The 14,305-nt window shown below is 42.1% G+C and overlaps 1 protein-coding gene across 2 annotated transcripts in view; it reads left to right on the top strand.

Moving 5' to 3' along the window:
* Window positions 1-14,305, top strand: part of TRAPPC12 (trafficking protein particle complex 12) — a 318,722-nt gene that overhangs the window by 259,666 nt on the left and 44,751 nt on the right. Inside the window, exon 8 of one of the 2 annotated variants that reach the window (XM_030198920.1) lies at window positions 5,638-5,711. The exons of the other annotated variant lie outside the window; for it this stretch is intronic. Within the exon in view, the coding sequence (XP_030054780.1) occupies window positions 5,638-5,711 (74 nt within the window). The remainder of the gene's footprint in view (window positions 1-5,637; window positions 5,712-14,305) is intronic. 2 annotated transcript variants of the gene reach the window in all.

Below are 14,305 nucleotides of genomic sequence, written 5' to 3'. Positions count from 1 at the left end.
CTTCTCTCTGTTTCTCTCTTGTTCCTGGATTCCTTTGTGGGCCACTTTCTTGTTTTCCACGGCTACAGCTGGACACATCCCCTTGCCTTGCAATATAGCTATTCTCTGGATCTTGGCCCTGCCTGCCTCTCTGGGGTAGGCCAAGGTCCTGCATGGGTGCCCAAGCATGAGGCAGCTTCTCGTGTCTGCTTTCCTGTTTGGGACACTGTAGGGTTCAGCCAGCTACTGATGGTTCCTCCAGTCAGGCTCTGCTTTCTGGTGGTCTTCTGTCCTTGAGCTCCGCTCTTTTGTGACCCTGTTCTCTGTGGGATTGAGCTACTTCCCCTGTTTATAGGGTTTCTTCATTCTTTGCATGGCTTTCTCCTTGTCTTAGCTTACACTACCAAAAAATAGAAGGAAGTAAGATCCTATTCACTTTATATCTCCTGTAACAATCCTCACATACATTTAATGGCTGAAAGATATCTACTGTGCTTTTAAAATCACAGGGAGGAAAAAGCCTCAGAAAGCCAGGAATTATTTTCAAATATATTGGTTTTGTTGCAATCATAGGCTTAAAAAACCTCCCTTGTGTCCTTTTGTAGTGTAACTAATATTTTAAACTTTTTTTTAATTATTTCTTATCCAAAACCACTTAACTTATTTCCACATGCCTGTAGCACCATTTTCTGATTATCCCTCTGCCTCTGATGATTGCCAGTGGTTCGACAAACTGCGGGAACAGCAGAGTCATTCCAGCTGCAGGCACCTTTAACAGACAAAATATGATGCAGCAAAAACATATATTAAAGTAGATATCAACACTTACTGCAATATTCAGCAACACATTATTCGCTGCTTAACACCATCACGGAACTATCCAATCATAGCAAAGGAAGATGGACCAATACATACGGATTCCTCTTGTGTCAAAAGAAATGGAACCACTCTGTTTTCCCATTTAACCCTGTAGGTTCCAATGATTTCAATCTAAATATCCACCGTTGTTCCAACTTCATAAGATGATGTTTTCTTCTGTCTCCTCCACACTTATGTGGAGCTACTCAATCTATAACCATACATTTTAATGAGAAAAAAATCAAGATTCAATTCTCTACAATGATTTTCCAAAGGAGTGTCCTTATGTGTAACAATAGTACTTTTATGTTCTATTATCCTTATTTTGAAAGAGTGTGATGTTTGTCCAACATATAATTTATCACACAGACATTGAATCAAATAGATAACAAAAGATGTCAGGGATGTTTTGTTGCTCCTTCCCTCCCTGGGCTGCTATTTGCTTCTGCGGTCTCCATGGACTGCTCTGAGTTGACTGGTGGCTCTTCCTTTGCTGCAACATCCATGTTTGCCTACTGTTGGTCAGGAAGTCGAGGCCTTTGGGGCAGCATACCTATATTCAGAGATTACCACGTCCCACCCTAATTGTGGACTGCTTTGGTATGTCCCACTAGATTGATCTGTGGGACATAATGGAAGGAAAAATATTATGTTTCTTACCTGAAAATTTTCTTTCCTTTAGTCCCAACATATCAGTCCAGAGGCCCACCCTTGGATTACTTTGCGGCATGGTGTTGGATCTGTGTGTCATCTTCTTGAAGTCTGGAGTTTGAGTTTGATTGCAGGAGTTGTTTTCAGTGGACGGATGATGCCGGGGAAAGACCATGGTTGACTGACCACAATTGCCACTGGTTCTTCCCTTCTTGGTGTTAGAGGCAGGAGTTTTCTCTATGGGCTCATGGGCTCCGTACTGCTTTGGTATCGAACATACTGTAAGTGAGGCTACTGCACAGTATCCTTTATGGCAGAGCTCTGGCGATCTCTCTATCTCCACCTGCTGGTATGTGGACATAACCCCACTCATCTCTGGATTGATCTGTTGGGACTAAAGGAAAGAAAATTATCAGGTAAGAAACATAATTTTTCCTTCTCTCTCACCTCCCTGAAATTCTTCAGACAAGACACCAGATGGGGACAACTCTCTCCTTTTTCTTTCCTTCAGCATGATAGCCAGATGAGATGTTGATATATCAGCTAAGCTTACTGGTCACCTTTCCCCCTACTCCATATCAGACAGTACTTCAACCACACACTGTTCACACTGGAACTTTAAACCAGGATTCTCTTCCTTTGAAGACAGTCCCAGATGTCTTTACTTTCCCAGCATGGAGAAACATCCCAGAAATGTATTTTCGCAGCATGGAGAGTCTGACGTCGGTGCCGGGCAAGATGGTGGAGGCTATTATTAAGAATAAAATTGCAGAGCATATACAAAAACATGGACTGATGAGACAAAGTCAGCACGGATTTAGTGAAGGGAAGTCTTGCCTCACCAATCTAATGCATTTTTTTGAGGGGGTAAGCAAACATGTGGACAATGGGGAGCCGGTTGATATTGTATATCTGGATTTTCAGAAGGCGTTTGACAAAGTGCCGCACGAAAGACTCCTGAAGAAATTGCAGAGTCATGGAATCGGAGGTAGGGTATTATTATGGATTAAGAACTGGTTGAAAGATAGGAAGCAGAGAGTAGGATTGCGTGGCCAGTATTCTCAGTGGAGGAGGGTAGTTAGTGGGGTCCCGCAGGGGTCTGTGCTGGGTCCGTTGCTTTTTAATGTATTTATAAATGACCTAGAGATGGGAATAACTAGTGAGGTAATTAAATTCGCTGATGACACAAAATTATTCAGGGTCGTCAAGTCGCAGGAGGAATGTGAACGATTACAGGAGGACCTTGCGAGACTGGGAGAATGGGCGTGCAAGTGGCAGATGAAGTTCAATGTTGACAAGTGCAAAGTGATGCATGTGGGTAAGAGGAACCCGAATTATAGCTACGTCTTGCAAGGTTCCGCGTTAGGAGTTACGGATCAAGAAAGGGATCTGGGTGTCGTCGTCGATGATACGCTGAAACCTTCTGCTCAGTGTGCTGCTGCGGCTAGGAAAGCGAATAGAATGTTGGGTGTTATTAGGAAGGGTATGGAGTCCAGGTGTGCAGATGTTATAATGCCGTTGTATCGCTCCATGGTGCGACCGCACCTGGAGTATTGTGTTCAGTACTGGTCTCCGTATCTCAAAAAAGATATAGTAGAATTGGAAAAGGTACAGCGAAGGGCGACGAAAATGATAGTGGGGATGGGACGACTTTCCTATGAAGAGAGGCTGAGAAGGCTAGGGCTTTTCAGCTTGGAGAAGAGACGGCTGAGGGGAGATATGATAGAAGTGTATAAAATAATGAGTGGAATGGATCGGGTGGATGTGAAGCGACTGTTCACGCTATCCAAAAATACTAGGACTAGAGGGCATGAGTTGAAGCTACAGTGTGGTAAATTTAAAACGAATCGGAGAAAATTTTTCTTCACCCAACGGTAATTAGACTCTGGAATTCGTTGCCGGAGAACGTGGTACGGGCGGTTAACTTGACGGAGTTTAAAAAGGGGTTAGATAGATTCCTAAAGGACAAGTCCATAGACCGCTATTAAATGGACTTGGAAAAATTCCGCATTTTTAGGTATAACTTGTCTGGAATGTTTTTACGTTTGGGGAGCGTGCCAGGTGCCCTTGACCTGGATTGGCCACTGTCGGTGACAGGATGCTGGGCTAGATGGACCTTTGGTCTTTCCCAGTATGGCACTACTTATGTACTTATGTACTTCACACCAGCTGTAATTTAGGAACAGACAGCACAGCATGTAGCTAACTGTGTCACTACAGAGGTGGACTGTGTGGCACCACACATAAGCTGTGAATTCAGAGACAAGGCACTGACTGCTTTCCTCTCCATATTCCATTCTGACTTCTACTCCTTCTAGAATCTTTTTTGGGTCAAGATATTAAATACAGGATTGTACCACTGATGACACTTTTATGGGGAAACCGTAGCAAATAGCTTAATCCACTCATTACTCTTTCCAATCTCAATATATCTTCTGGTGGAGGAACACAGTTCCTTGGTGAAGGGTTCATCAGAACCTTTGCACATGCATTTCCATCAGTGTACACAGTACAGTACAGGATAATTCACATCATATGGTTACAGTTTACTAAACAAGTTTAAGTACAGAATGGTTAAGTGGCTTACAAAAAAGGTTATATAGTAATTGGTGACTAGGGGAGTCAAATTGGAGTCTGTAAGTTCACAGTCTTTGTTCCATCTACACTACATTGAGTGGTACTACTTTCTCCTACTATACTGACTAAATATCATTAGCTTTTTAATTGGTGGGGTACATAAATGGCAACAGATTCCTTGCAGATTCACCAGTGTCATACTAAATTCCCAACTTCTCACCAGAAAAGATTCCTCTTCAACAAAGTGCAGCAAAATGTTATGTATCCTATACTGTTTATTGTAAGCAACATTGAACTCAAACTTGTTTGGGATAATGTGGGATATAAATGTCACAAATAATAATAATAATAATAGTACCTTAACCCCCTTTTATTATATGCAACAGCCTCCTATAGCAGCTAGAAAGGCAATGGGCTCCGTTCAGACACTCACACACATTCACTCCCATACAGGGTAGTCAAGTCTGTCACAGCTATGCAGTTAGCCCTCTCTTCCAGAGCTATCAGAGTGGAGGAGTGGCCTAGTGGTTAGGGTGGTGGACTCTGGTCCTGAGGAACTGAGTTCCATTCCCACTTCAGGCACAGCTCCTTGTGACTCTGGGCAAGTCACTTAACCCTCCATTGCCCCAGGTACAAATAAGTACCTGTATATGTAAGCCGCATTGAGCCTGCCATGAGTGGGAAAGCGCAGGGTACAAATGTAACTAAAATAAAATTTAAAAAAAAAATCTTCTACTTTTTTGATCATTGACACCCTGTCTTTAAAGCCTAAAGCACCAAGACTTGCGATTCCCCCAATGTTTTCTCTTTACAGAATTATCAAAACATTGTATCCAGGTCAAAGAAATTAACTAAATAGAAGATGGGGTTTTTTTTTTAATATCTTGGCCTTGCCATATTCCTTCCCTCACCTTCGATTGCACCGAAAAAATACATTTCCTCCATAAATTTTTATTAGCATGTTGCCGTTAACACTATTGAGAAAATTAATCTTTCCTGAACCTTTCCCTTGGAATACTAGAAGTCCATTTACAAGCCATAGCTGGAAGAAATCTAATGAAAGTGCCTTTAAAGCTTGCAAGCCCTAGAACAATAAATTTGTGGTGGGGGGAGCGCAGTGTGCAGGCTTGACAGATTTCTCTGCAGTGAGTCTCACCGAGCCAGAGGCAAGCTCACATCCAGACCAGACAGCTCTGACACGCAGTGTTCTGCCACTGAAGTCACAACTCCAACATTACCTTCATACGGTTGACTTGCTTTAAGTGTTCTTATTTTAGAAAAATAGATGTTTGGGGATTTTTTTATATATATTTAGCAGCGTCTCTGAACAGAAAAATCGAGCAGTGGCAGTTGGTTTTGCACGGCTGCATCCGTTCTATTCCTGGCCCCTTTCAGAGAAGCCGTGTCGTGTTTGTCTTATAGCACAGCAGAATATTAAAAATTCTAGGCTGAAACCCAGTGGTGTTAACAAGGGGGATCTTTTAAATCAGAATTCATAGGACCAGTAATTGATGGCTAGAAAGAACCTCTAATTTATCTGTGCACATTTACAAGCTGCTCTTATTTTTGCAGCCTCTGTTCAGCTGTGGAGGTCACGTCTGGGCCGGGTGATGTACTCCATGGCAAACTGTCTGCTAATGATGAAGGTACGTGGGTGGCAGCAAGCTGCAGAGTTACCGTATATACTCGACTAGCGGGGCAAAAGCAACGCTGGAAATCTTACCAGCTCTATAGAAGCTTTTGCTTCCTTGGTCATTATTTACATTAACAATGACTTTGTTGTGGTCTTAATGTACAATAATATCTTTCAGATGTATAATGAAACTTACCTATATTAAAATTATTTCAGGTATTTTTTACACCTGTGCAGTGTGTATCTGGGATTTCTGCTTTCAGATTTTATCTTATAAACATTGATTAAAATACCCCAATTGGGGGGGAAAATTAAAAGCCATGTTTATCAGATGAACATTAGAAAATCACTGCCTGCCTCTGTCTTTAGTCATTTTCTGCTCTGAAGGCTTCTCAGTCCCACAAATTCTTATCTCCAGCTGACTGACCTCCTCCTGCTTCCCCTTCCAGCTGCTAGCTATTCTCCACCAGAATCAGAGCTGGACATAAGAGAACAGGATGAATGAGAGATGACTGAGATTCTGGGAGGGAGATAAACCCAAAGACAGTGAATTAGTTTGGCTACATAAAATTTAAAAATATCTAACATATTGATAAAATCAATATTTATAAGTTATATACACAAAAGCAGAAGCCCTATTTTTATCCTTCATATTGTTTTAGCTTATAGTTGTGCGTTCTAATGATGATATAATTTTGTGTGGCCAAGTAATCGTGTTCTTAGGCTTATAACCTCGCCTCTCTCCACTCCACTGGTGTTATTTTAAGGAGATATCTTCCTTCTCTCTTACTAAGGTACAAATCAAGGTATACACAAAAAGTAGCACATATGAGTTTATCTTGTTGGGCAGACTGGATGGACTGTGCAGGTCTTTTTCTGCCGTCAGTTACTATGTTACTAAGGGGGGCCAATGCGGAAAGCTACTGTGAGCTGGAACACACGATTAACAAGCAGTTAACCTACTCGTTAATGGCCACTGTATGTACAAAGGGTTCCAGTACTGAAGTTTATTCCAGTTGTAGACAGCGCACAACATATTAAAATGTTTGATAAAGAGCCTATTCGTTAGCCCACAGCAATGCAGGGCTATGTGATGATGTCTGCCATGGGGGCACAATGCCAGAAACCTACTGCCAGGTTTGAGGTGGTGTACAGAGCCCTCACAGTCTGAATCAGCCCTATCTCACTTCTCTCCAAAATGATCCCCTGCCCTACCAGAAATTAAACTGCCTAATGTCTAGCGGCACCTCCTACCCCTCGACTCCTTCCCTAAGCTCTCCCAGACCTCCCACCAGAAAGAGACAGAAGTGATGCCCACTCGCTCCTGTTCTGTGCCACCATCTTTGAAAATGGCGGCACCCAGTCCCCACTGAATGCCTCCTGGGATGCACTGGGTGGGATCAGTCTGTCATTTAAAGCAATATTTTCCTTATTTGGTAATCTCCATGTAACTACCAAATAAGGGAAAAAAATCCCTGATGTGTCAGACTGACCCACCTGGTACATTCCAGGATGCACCATGTGGGACCGGGCACTGCCTTTTTCAAAAATGGCGATGCCAAAGCAGGAGTGACTAGGCATCACTCCTACCTTTTTCAGGTAGGGGGTCTGGAGGGGTCGAGGGGAAGGGGGCCATTAGACACCAGGGAATAATTTTATGTCAGGTCAGGGGAGTGTGGGAGATGTACCACTAAATACCAGGTACATCAGGGAAGCGTTTGTTTAAGTAGGAGGAAAGGGAAGTTGGGCCAGGAGGAATGAGAGATAAGGGCCAATGCAGACCACTAATGACTTGTTTTCTTAAGTGTCATTCTTCCTGTTAGTGTCTGAATCAATCACTGCTCAGGAACTGACAGGAAGGGTGATATTTTGCAATGAGCTGCAGATTTGCACCACTAGTTTGCATTCTTGTTGCTTACAACAAGCCACAGTATTTTGGGGTCAGTAATTTTGCTTTAACAGTGGTGCACTGAGCCAGCTCTACATATGTTTTTCTGCATTAGCCCCTAAGATCTTAATGTCTATACGGCCGATATTCAAAGTAAGTTAACCATCCAAGAATGGCTGCCAACCGGTTAACTTGTTTATCGGCAGCTATCCGGTGATTTTCAGCAGCAGTTAATTGGTTATCTTTGCTGAGAATGACTAGTTAGCGCCAAAGTACAAGCTGGCTATGTCTGGGGCATTTCAGGGGTGGAGTCTGGTTAGCTCTTGATATTCAGAGCTATCCCGCCAGTGTTAGCACATGAAATGCTGTCCTATCTTTATGCGCTAACAAATTGCAGGTTAGCTCTGAATATCGAAGTAACTAGGTATGACTAGGCATGCACTAGCAGGCTTTAAAAAAGTAGATGTTTAATTCTGGTGACTGGATATGGCCCAACATTGAATATCCAGGTTCAACACTAGCTGAATATCAAGGGGCATGTCTTCTTCTACCTCTTCCCTTGACCATATGCCTTCTTTTCTCATCAAAACCCAACTCTGTTGCTAGGGTCTTCAATCCTTACTCTTATTAATTGGAGTTTAACAACTGGTTATCTTGGCAAAATGCAGTCATACATCCTGTTTGATAAGCAGCTCTTTTGACCCCTTAGACTCAGTCAATTCCCAGTCTATATCAATGTAACAGAACTCCACAATATGCCTTCCTGTGCAGTGACAGGAGGAACATTTTGGGTCCCTGCTCCAGAGTTGCACCTGACAAAACTAAAAAGAGGGTGCTCTATTCTGGGGAAATAGTCCAATGACATTAGATTCTTAGCATTTTGGAGGTAAGTATAAAACCCAGAGTTTAGGGAGGAGCCTTGTCCTTTTTCCTCAGAAGGGGTCTATCATTCCTGGAGGGAGTCCAGTAGAGAAGAAATGTAGAACTGCAAACCAGGTGGGTTCCCCCTCACAGAGACCCATATGATTCTTGGCTTCTTACTCAAGAGGCTAAGGAGTAGAAGGAAGGAGCCCAGAGGTTGCCAGCCTGGTCCACAGCTGTCCTCTGAGGCTTGAACAAACATAGGTGAGCCGGTTGATATTGTGTATCTAGATTTTCAAAAGGAATTTGACAAAGTACCTCGTGAAAGAAATTGAAGAGTCATGGGATAGGAGGTAGTGTTCTATTGTGGATTTAAAACTAGTTAAAAGATAGAAAACAGAGAGTAGGGTTAAATGGTCAGTATTTTCAATAGTGGGGTTCCCCAGGAGTCTGTGCTGGGACCGCTGCTTTTTACATTTATAAATGATCTAGAGATGGAAGTAACTAGTCAGATAATTAGATTTGCTGACGACACAATTATTCAAAGTTGTTAAATTGCAAGTGCAAAGAGATGCATGTGGGAAAGAGGAACCCAAACTATTGTTACATAACACAAGATTCCACATTAGGAGTCACCAACTAGGAAAAGGGATCTAGGTGTCATCGTTGATACATTGAAACCCCCTGCTCAATGTGTGGCAGTGGCTAACAAAGCAAATAGAATGTTAGGTATTATTAAGAAAGGATTGGAAAGCAATAATGAGGACGTTATAATGTCTTTGTATCACTCCATGGTGTGACCACACCTCAAATATAGTGTGCAATTCTGGTCACCGCATCTCAAAAAAGATATAGTGGAATTAGAAAAGGTACAGAGAAGGGCAATGAAGGGCAATGAAAATGATAAAGGGATAGGACAACTTCCCTATGAGAAAAACCTGAAGCAGCTAGGGCTCTTCTGTATGGAGAGGAGATATGATAGAGATCTATAAAATAATGAATGGAGTGGAACAGGTAGACATGAATTGCTTGTTTACTCTTTCCAAAAATACTAGGACTAGGGGCATGCAATGAAGCTACAAAGTAGTAAATTTAAAACAAATTGGAGAAAATATTTCTTCACTCAACGTGTAATTAAACTCTGGAATTTTTTGTCAGAGAATGTGGTAAAAGCAGTTAGCTTAGGGGGATTTAAAAAAGGTTTGGATAGCTTCCTAAAAGAAAAGTCCATAAGCTATTATTAAGATGGACTTGGGGAAAATCCACTGCTTATTTCTAGGATTAGCAGCATAAAATGTATGGTACTGTTTTGGGATCTTGCCAAGTACTTTTGGTATGAATTGGCTACTGTTGGAAACAGGATTCTGGGCTTGATGGACCTTCGGTCTGTCCCAGTATGGCAACACTTATGTACTTCTTAGAGAAAGAAAGGCTTGGTTCCTATGTAAGACAAGAAAGAATCAGGAGTTTGCAGTCTGGTCCACTGCTGTCCCCATGGGGCTCACAGTGTGCCATACAGAAAAGGAAGAATAAATCAACAGGGAGATCTGATCCTGTCCTCCAAGAATCAAAATAGATTGAAGCTACTGCTAGCCTACAATCCTGGCAAGGAAAGGATTGAAGCCGAAGAGTGATGGATTTGGTGAGTGATGGACACTTACAGGATAGAGAGGTAGAACCCAAGCCCTGGGTAAAATCCTGACGTGCGTAGTCATAAGGAGAAAACACTTGAAACAAAGAGCCATAAATCATAGAGAGGAAAGAAAGGGAATATATGTGCAACTTTCTTTAAATTAGTCACCTTATTTTCTATCTCCTCTTACTCTCTTACCTATCTATGGGGCCTCTTTTACAAAGCCGCGCTACTGATTGTCAGTGTGGCAAATGAGAGGAAGCCCATTCAGTTCCTGTGGGCTTCCTTTCATTTGCTGCGCGAGAATCACTAGATTTGCTTATACCCCACACTGTCAATTAAAATGTTCTATTACATATTGTGTTGATATTGTAAGTAGTATACTATGCTGTACTTTGTATTATTTGAATATTTTTACTGCTGTAATTGTCTGTTACTCATGTTTGATTTATTCTTACTGTATACTGCCTTGAGTGAATTCCTTCAAAAACATGGCAAATAAATCCTAATAAATAAATATGGAGCCTTGAAACACTGCACTGACAGGAGCATGAGAGAGGATACCAGGGTACATTTGATGCCCTAAAGACTATTACATAAAGGTATAAATAGAAAGAGGAGATCAGGCTGCTAGAAGTACTGAGGCACTTATAAAAAAAAAAAATCAGAGAAGGTACAGCACCCATCTGCTGCAAAGGATCATAGGCGATGCAGGAGACTAGAGGAGAGTCCACCTCACAGGAAATTAGAGGAGAGTTCACTCACAGGAGATTGAGGACTATAAATACTTTGAACAGTTCTGATACTTTGTTTTCAGTTACCTTATTTTGTTTTCATGGACTGACTCTCATTATTTTCATTGCCCTGTTACTGTATATATTTGTGCACTTAGAGAGAGGACCCAATGAATTGAAGTTTTCTAAAATTATACTACATACCAGACTCCCTTATTCATTTTCTCAGAGTGATTTTGGTGTGCCTGCCTAGAGAGTTTACTCCAATTTTATAGCTAGCCATCAGGGGACCTTTTACTGATCTGTATGCGCAGGGAAAGATTTTAAGAAGCTTGAACAGTTTTTTGCCACATACACCATCAAATTGTTTTGCACCCACCCTTGGATACACTGTCAGCCCTAACCTTCAAGAGGATGTCCATTACATCTAAAATGTTAGAAAAGGAGGTTCAAATTCAATTTTTTTATTATCTGTATACAACAAAAGCTCTGCACACCTAACAGAGTGCTTTCCACTGTTAGGTCAAGCTATATTATTGTCCCAGGTGGAAAATTCTAATGTTTTGTATGCAGGTACAGCTCACAAGCTAAGAAATAGGATTAAACTCTGGCAGAATACAGCTGCGAGAATGATTTTTGGCTGTAAAATTTGACCATGTGACCCCGCTATTAAGGGACTTGCATTGGCTGCCAGTAGATGCTTGCATTGAATTTAAGGTGGTATGTTGGGTTTTCAAAATAATTAATGGTTGTTGCCCTCAAGCCCTTGTTCAGTTAGAGGCCCTTTTAAAAAGGGACATTAGGCTTCACGGATGAAAGGAGATATGATTGAGGTCTACAAAATCCTGAGTGGTGTAGAACGTGTAGAAGTAAATCGATTTTTTACTCGTTCCAAAAGTACAAAGACTAGGGGACACTCAAGGAAGTTACATGGAAATGCTTTTAAAACAAATAGGAGGAAATATTTTTTCACTCAACGAATAATTAAGCTCTAGAACTCTTTGCCGGAGGAGGTGGTAACAGCGGTTTGCATATCTGGGTTTAAAAAAAGTTTGGACAAATTCCTGGAGGAAAAGTCCATAGTCTGCAATTGAGACAGACATGGGAAGCAACTGCTTTCCCTGGGATTTGTAGTATGGAGTGTTGCCACAATTTGGATTTTTGCCAGGTACTTGTGACCTGGCTTGGCTACTGTTTAGAAAACAGGATACTGGGCTAGATGGACCACTGGTCTTACCCAGTATGGCTAGTCTTAATGTTCTTATGAAGCACAGTTCTTAAATAGTTAATTCTTTAATCTCTCTCTAGGTCATTCACTGTATACAGCAAATCAGAGCATTTAGGGATGAAGACCCTGAGCTATGGTATCCTCAAGGATCTGTCTTCTTGCCCACCTTGTTTAATGTATTTCTTGGCCCACTGGCCACTCTCATTCAGTACAGTTCTTCCCAGTCTTTTTGTGCTTGTGACCCCATGATTGCGGTCAAATGCAACTGTGTGACCCCCTGGGGATGCAGAATAGTTATGGGTAAGGTTAAGCCAGAATGATGGTTCTTGAAGCTTACACACAGAGTATCCAATGAGCAGCACTTGATAGGTTCTCGTGAACGTCAGGGAGAGTGCCTTAGCAGGCTGATGGTTCTTAATGTAGACCCAATCTCCTGGTTGCAGTTGTGGGTATGATGTACCATTCACTGTCTGTACAGTGCTTTCTGGAGCCTGAAATTAATGAACAGAAGACAATACTGAATGTAAATGTTTACAATAGGTTAAGATATTGCTGCACAGTAATTAGGGATCTGGTGGCACCATATATAAAGGCTCAGTCATTGAATATCCAGTAATAATTTCATATGGAGTAAGGTCTTCCTTACTTTTTTGAGGTGAAATGCAAATTGGCATAAAGTCAGAGGGCAGTGCAGTTAGCAATCAGAGGCCCAATCAGAAGTTAAGGCTCTCGAAGTGCTCTTAAGCGTGTGGTTCACCCTCTCAACTTGACCAGAGCGTTGAGGATTATAAGGAGCGTGCAGCTGCCTTTTGAACTCAAAAGTCAATGCCAGGCCTTCCCAAACATATGGGACAAAAACTGAACCCTGGTCAGAGGATAGAACCAAGGGCATGCCTCAAATCGGAATGAATTTGGACACCAAAATTTTAATGGTTGCAACAGCAGTCATTGAAGTGGATGGGTATGCCTCCACCCATCCAGAGAATGGACAAGTGACACCCAAGAGATACTGCATCCCCCCCTTTGGCAGTTGGGAGTTCTGTATAGTCCAATTGAAGATGGAGGAATGAACTCCTTGGTTGTGGCAAACATCTGGGAGCTGGTTTCAAAGTGCGACCTCCGCAACCCGCAGTCCAACAGTGGTGGCATGCCAGGTCTGCAGCTTCTGCAGTGGAGTCAAAATTTGGATGAGTTGAAAATAGTATACATAATAGGTACAGATGCATGAGTCAATTGATGCAAATAAAGAACTATAGAGTAGAGCAAAGGTGAAAGGCAGATGAAATGATCACCAGATTTCCACAGTCCATCAGAGGTTTGGATTGCCCCCCCCCTCCCCCCGTGCACCCCAGGTAAGCTGGTTCTGCAGAGAAGCTTGAGAGTAAAAGTCAACTAAATTTTGCAAACTGAGATATTGTGGAGACAGAGCAGGTACAGCGAATAATAATTGCAAAATCGGGGCGACATGAGGGCCTAAAGCAGTATCCTTAGCTGTGGCATCTGCATAGGCATTTCCAAGGGCCTCAATAGAATGTGATACGGTATGTCTTTTGACTTTCAATAGAGCAACAGCAGCAGGCAGTAAGACAGCCTGAAGCAGGCGGTGAATGTAGGCAGAATGTTCAGTAGGTTTATTTGCAGAGGTGAGAAATTCCCACTAGAACCAGATTTTGCCAAAATCCCAAAGCATATGCACTATCTGTATAAATGTTCACTGTTAAATATTGGGAGAGTTCCAAAGCACATGTAAGAGCAAACACTTCATCCAGCTGAGCACTGGCAAAGGGTAGCGAACCAGCTTCAATCATAGAATCAGAAGTACAAACAGCATACCCACAAACCAAAGTTCCCTCAGTTGTCCGATAAGAGGACCCATCCACAAAAAGTAACCAGTCAGGATTGCTCAAAGATACAGGTGACAAATCAGATTCAGCTTTGGTCTCAGTCTGTACATGTGTAGAGCAGTCTTGTGTCCCATCATATTCAGCCATCGGGTACAAGGCAGAAAGTAAAGCAGGAAGAATCTGAGCCGAAGTAATAGCATTGGAATGGTATAGGGTAACATGGGGCTGACAAATGGTTGCTTCAAGTGAATGAAGGCGGGTTGATGTCAAAGGTTGAGTGAGAGTAAGATGGAGAAGTTGTAGAACAGAATGAGAAATGTGGATAAACAAGGAATGGCAAAGTACAATAAAGTCAGTAATTTTGATAGCAAAGGCAACAGACACTAAAGACTGAAGGCAGAGAGGAACACCTCTGGCCA

This window comes from Microcaecilia unicolor, chromosome 3 (assembly GCF_901765095.1).
Source record: "Microcaecilia unicolor chromosome 3, aMicUni1.1, whole genome shotgun sequence".
NCBI classification, from domain to species: Eukaryota; Metazoa; Chordata; class Amphibia; order Gymnophiona; family Siphonopidae; genus Microcaecilia; species Microcaecilia unicolor.
The sequence above is the reverse complement of the archived record's forward strand: the minus strand, read 5'-3'. Positions and strand labels throughout refer to the sequence as shown.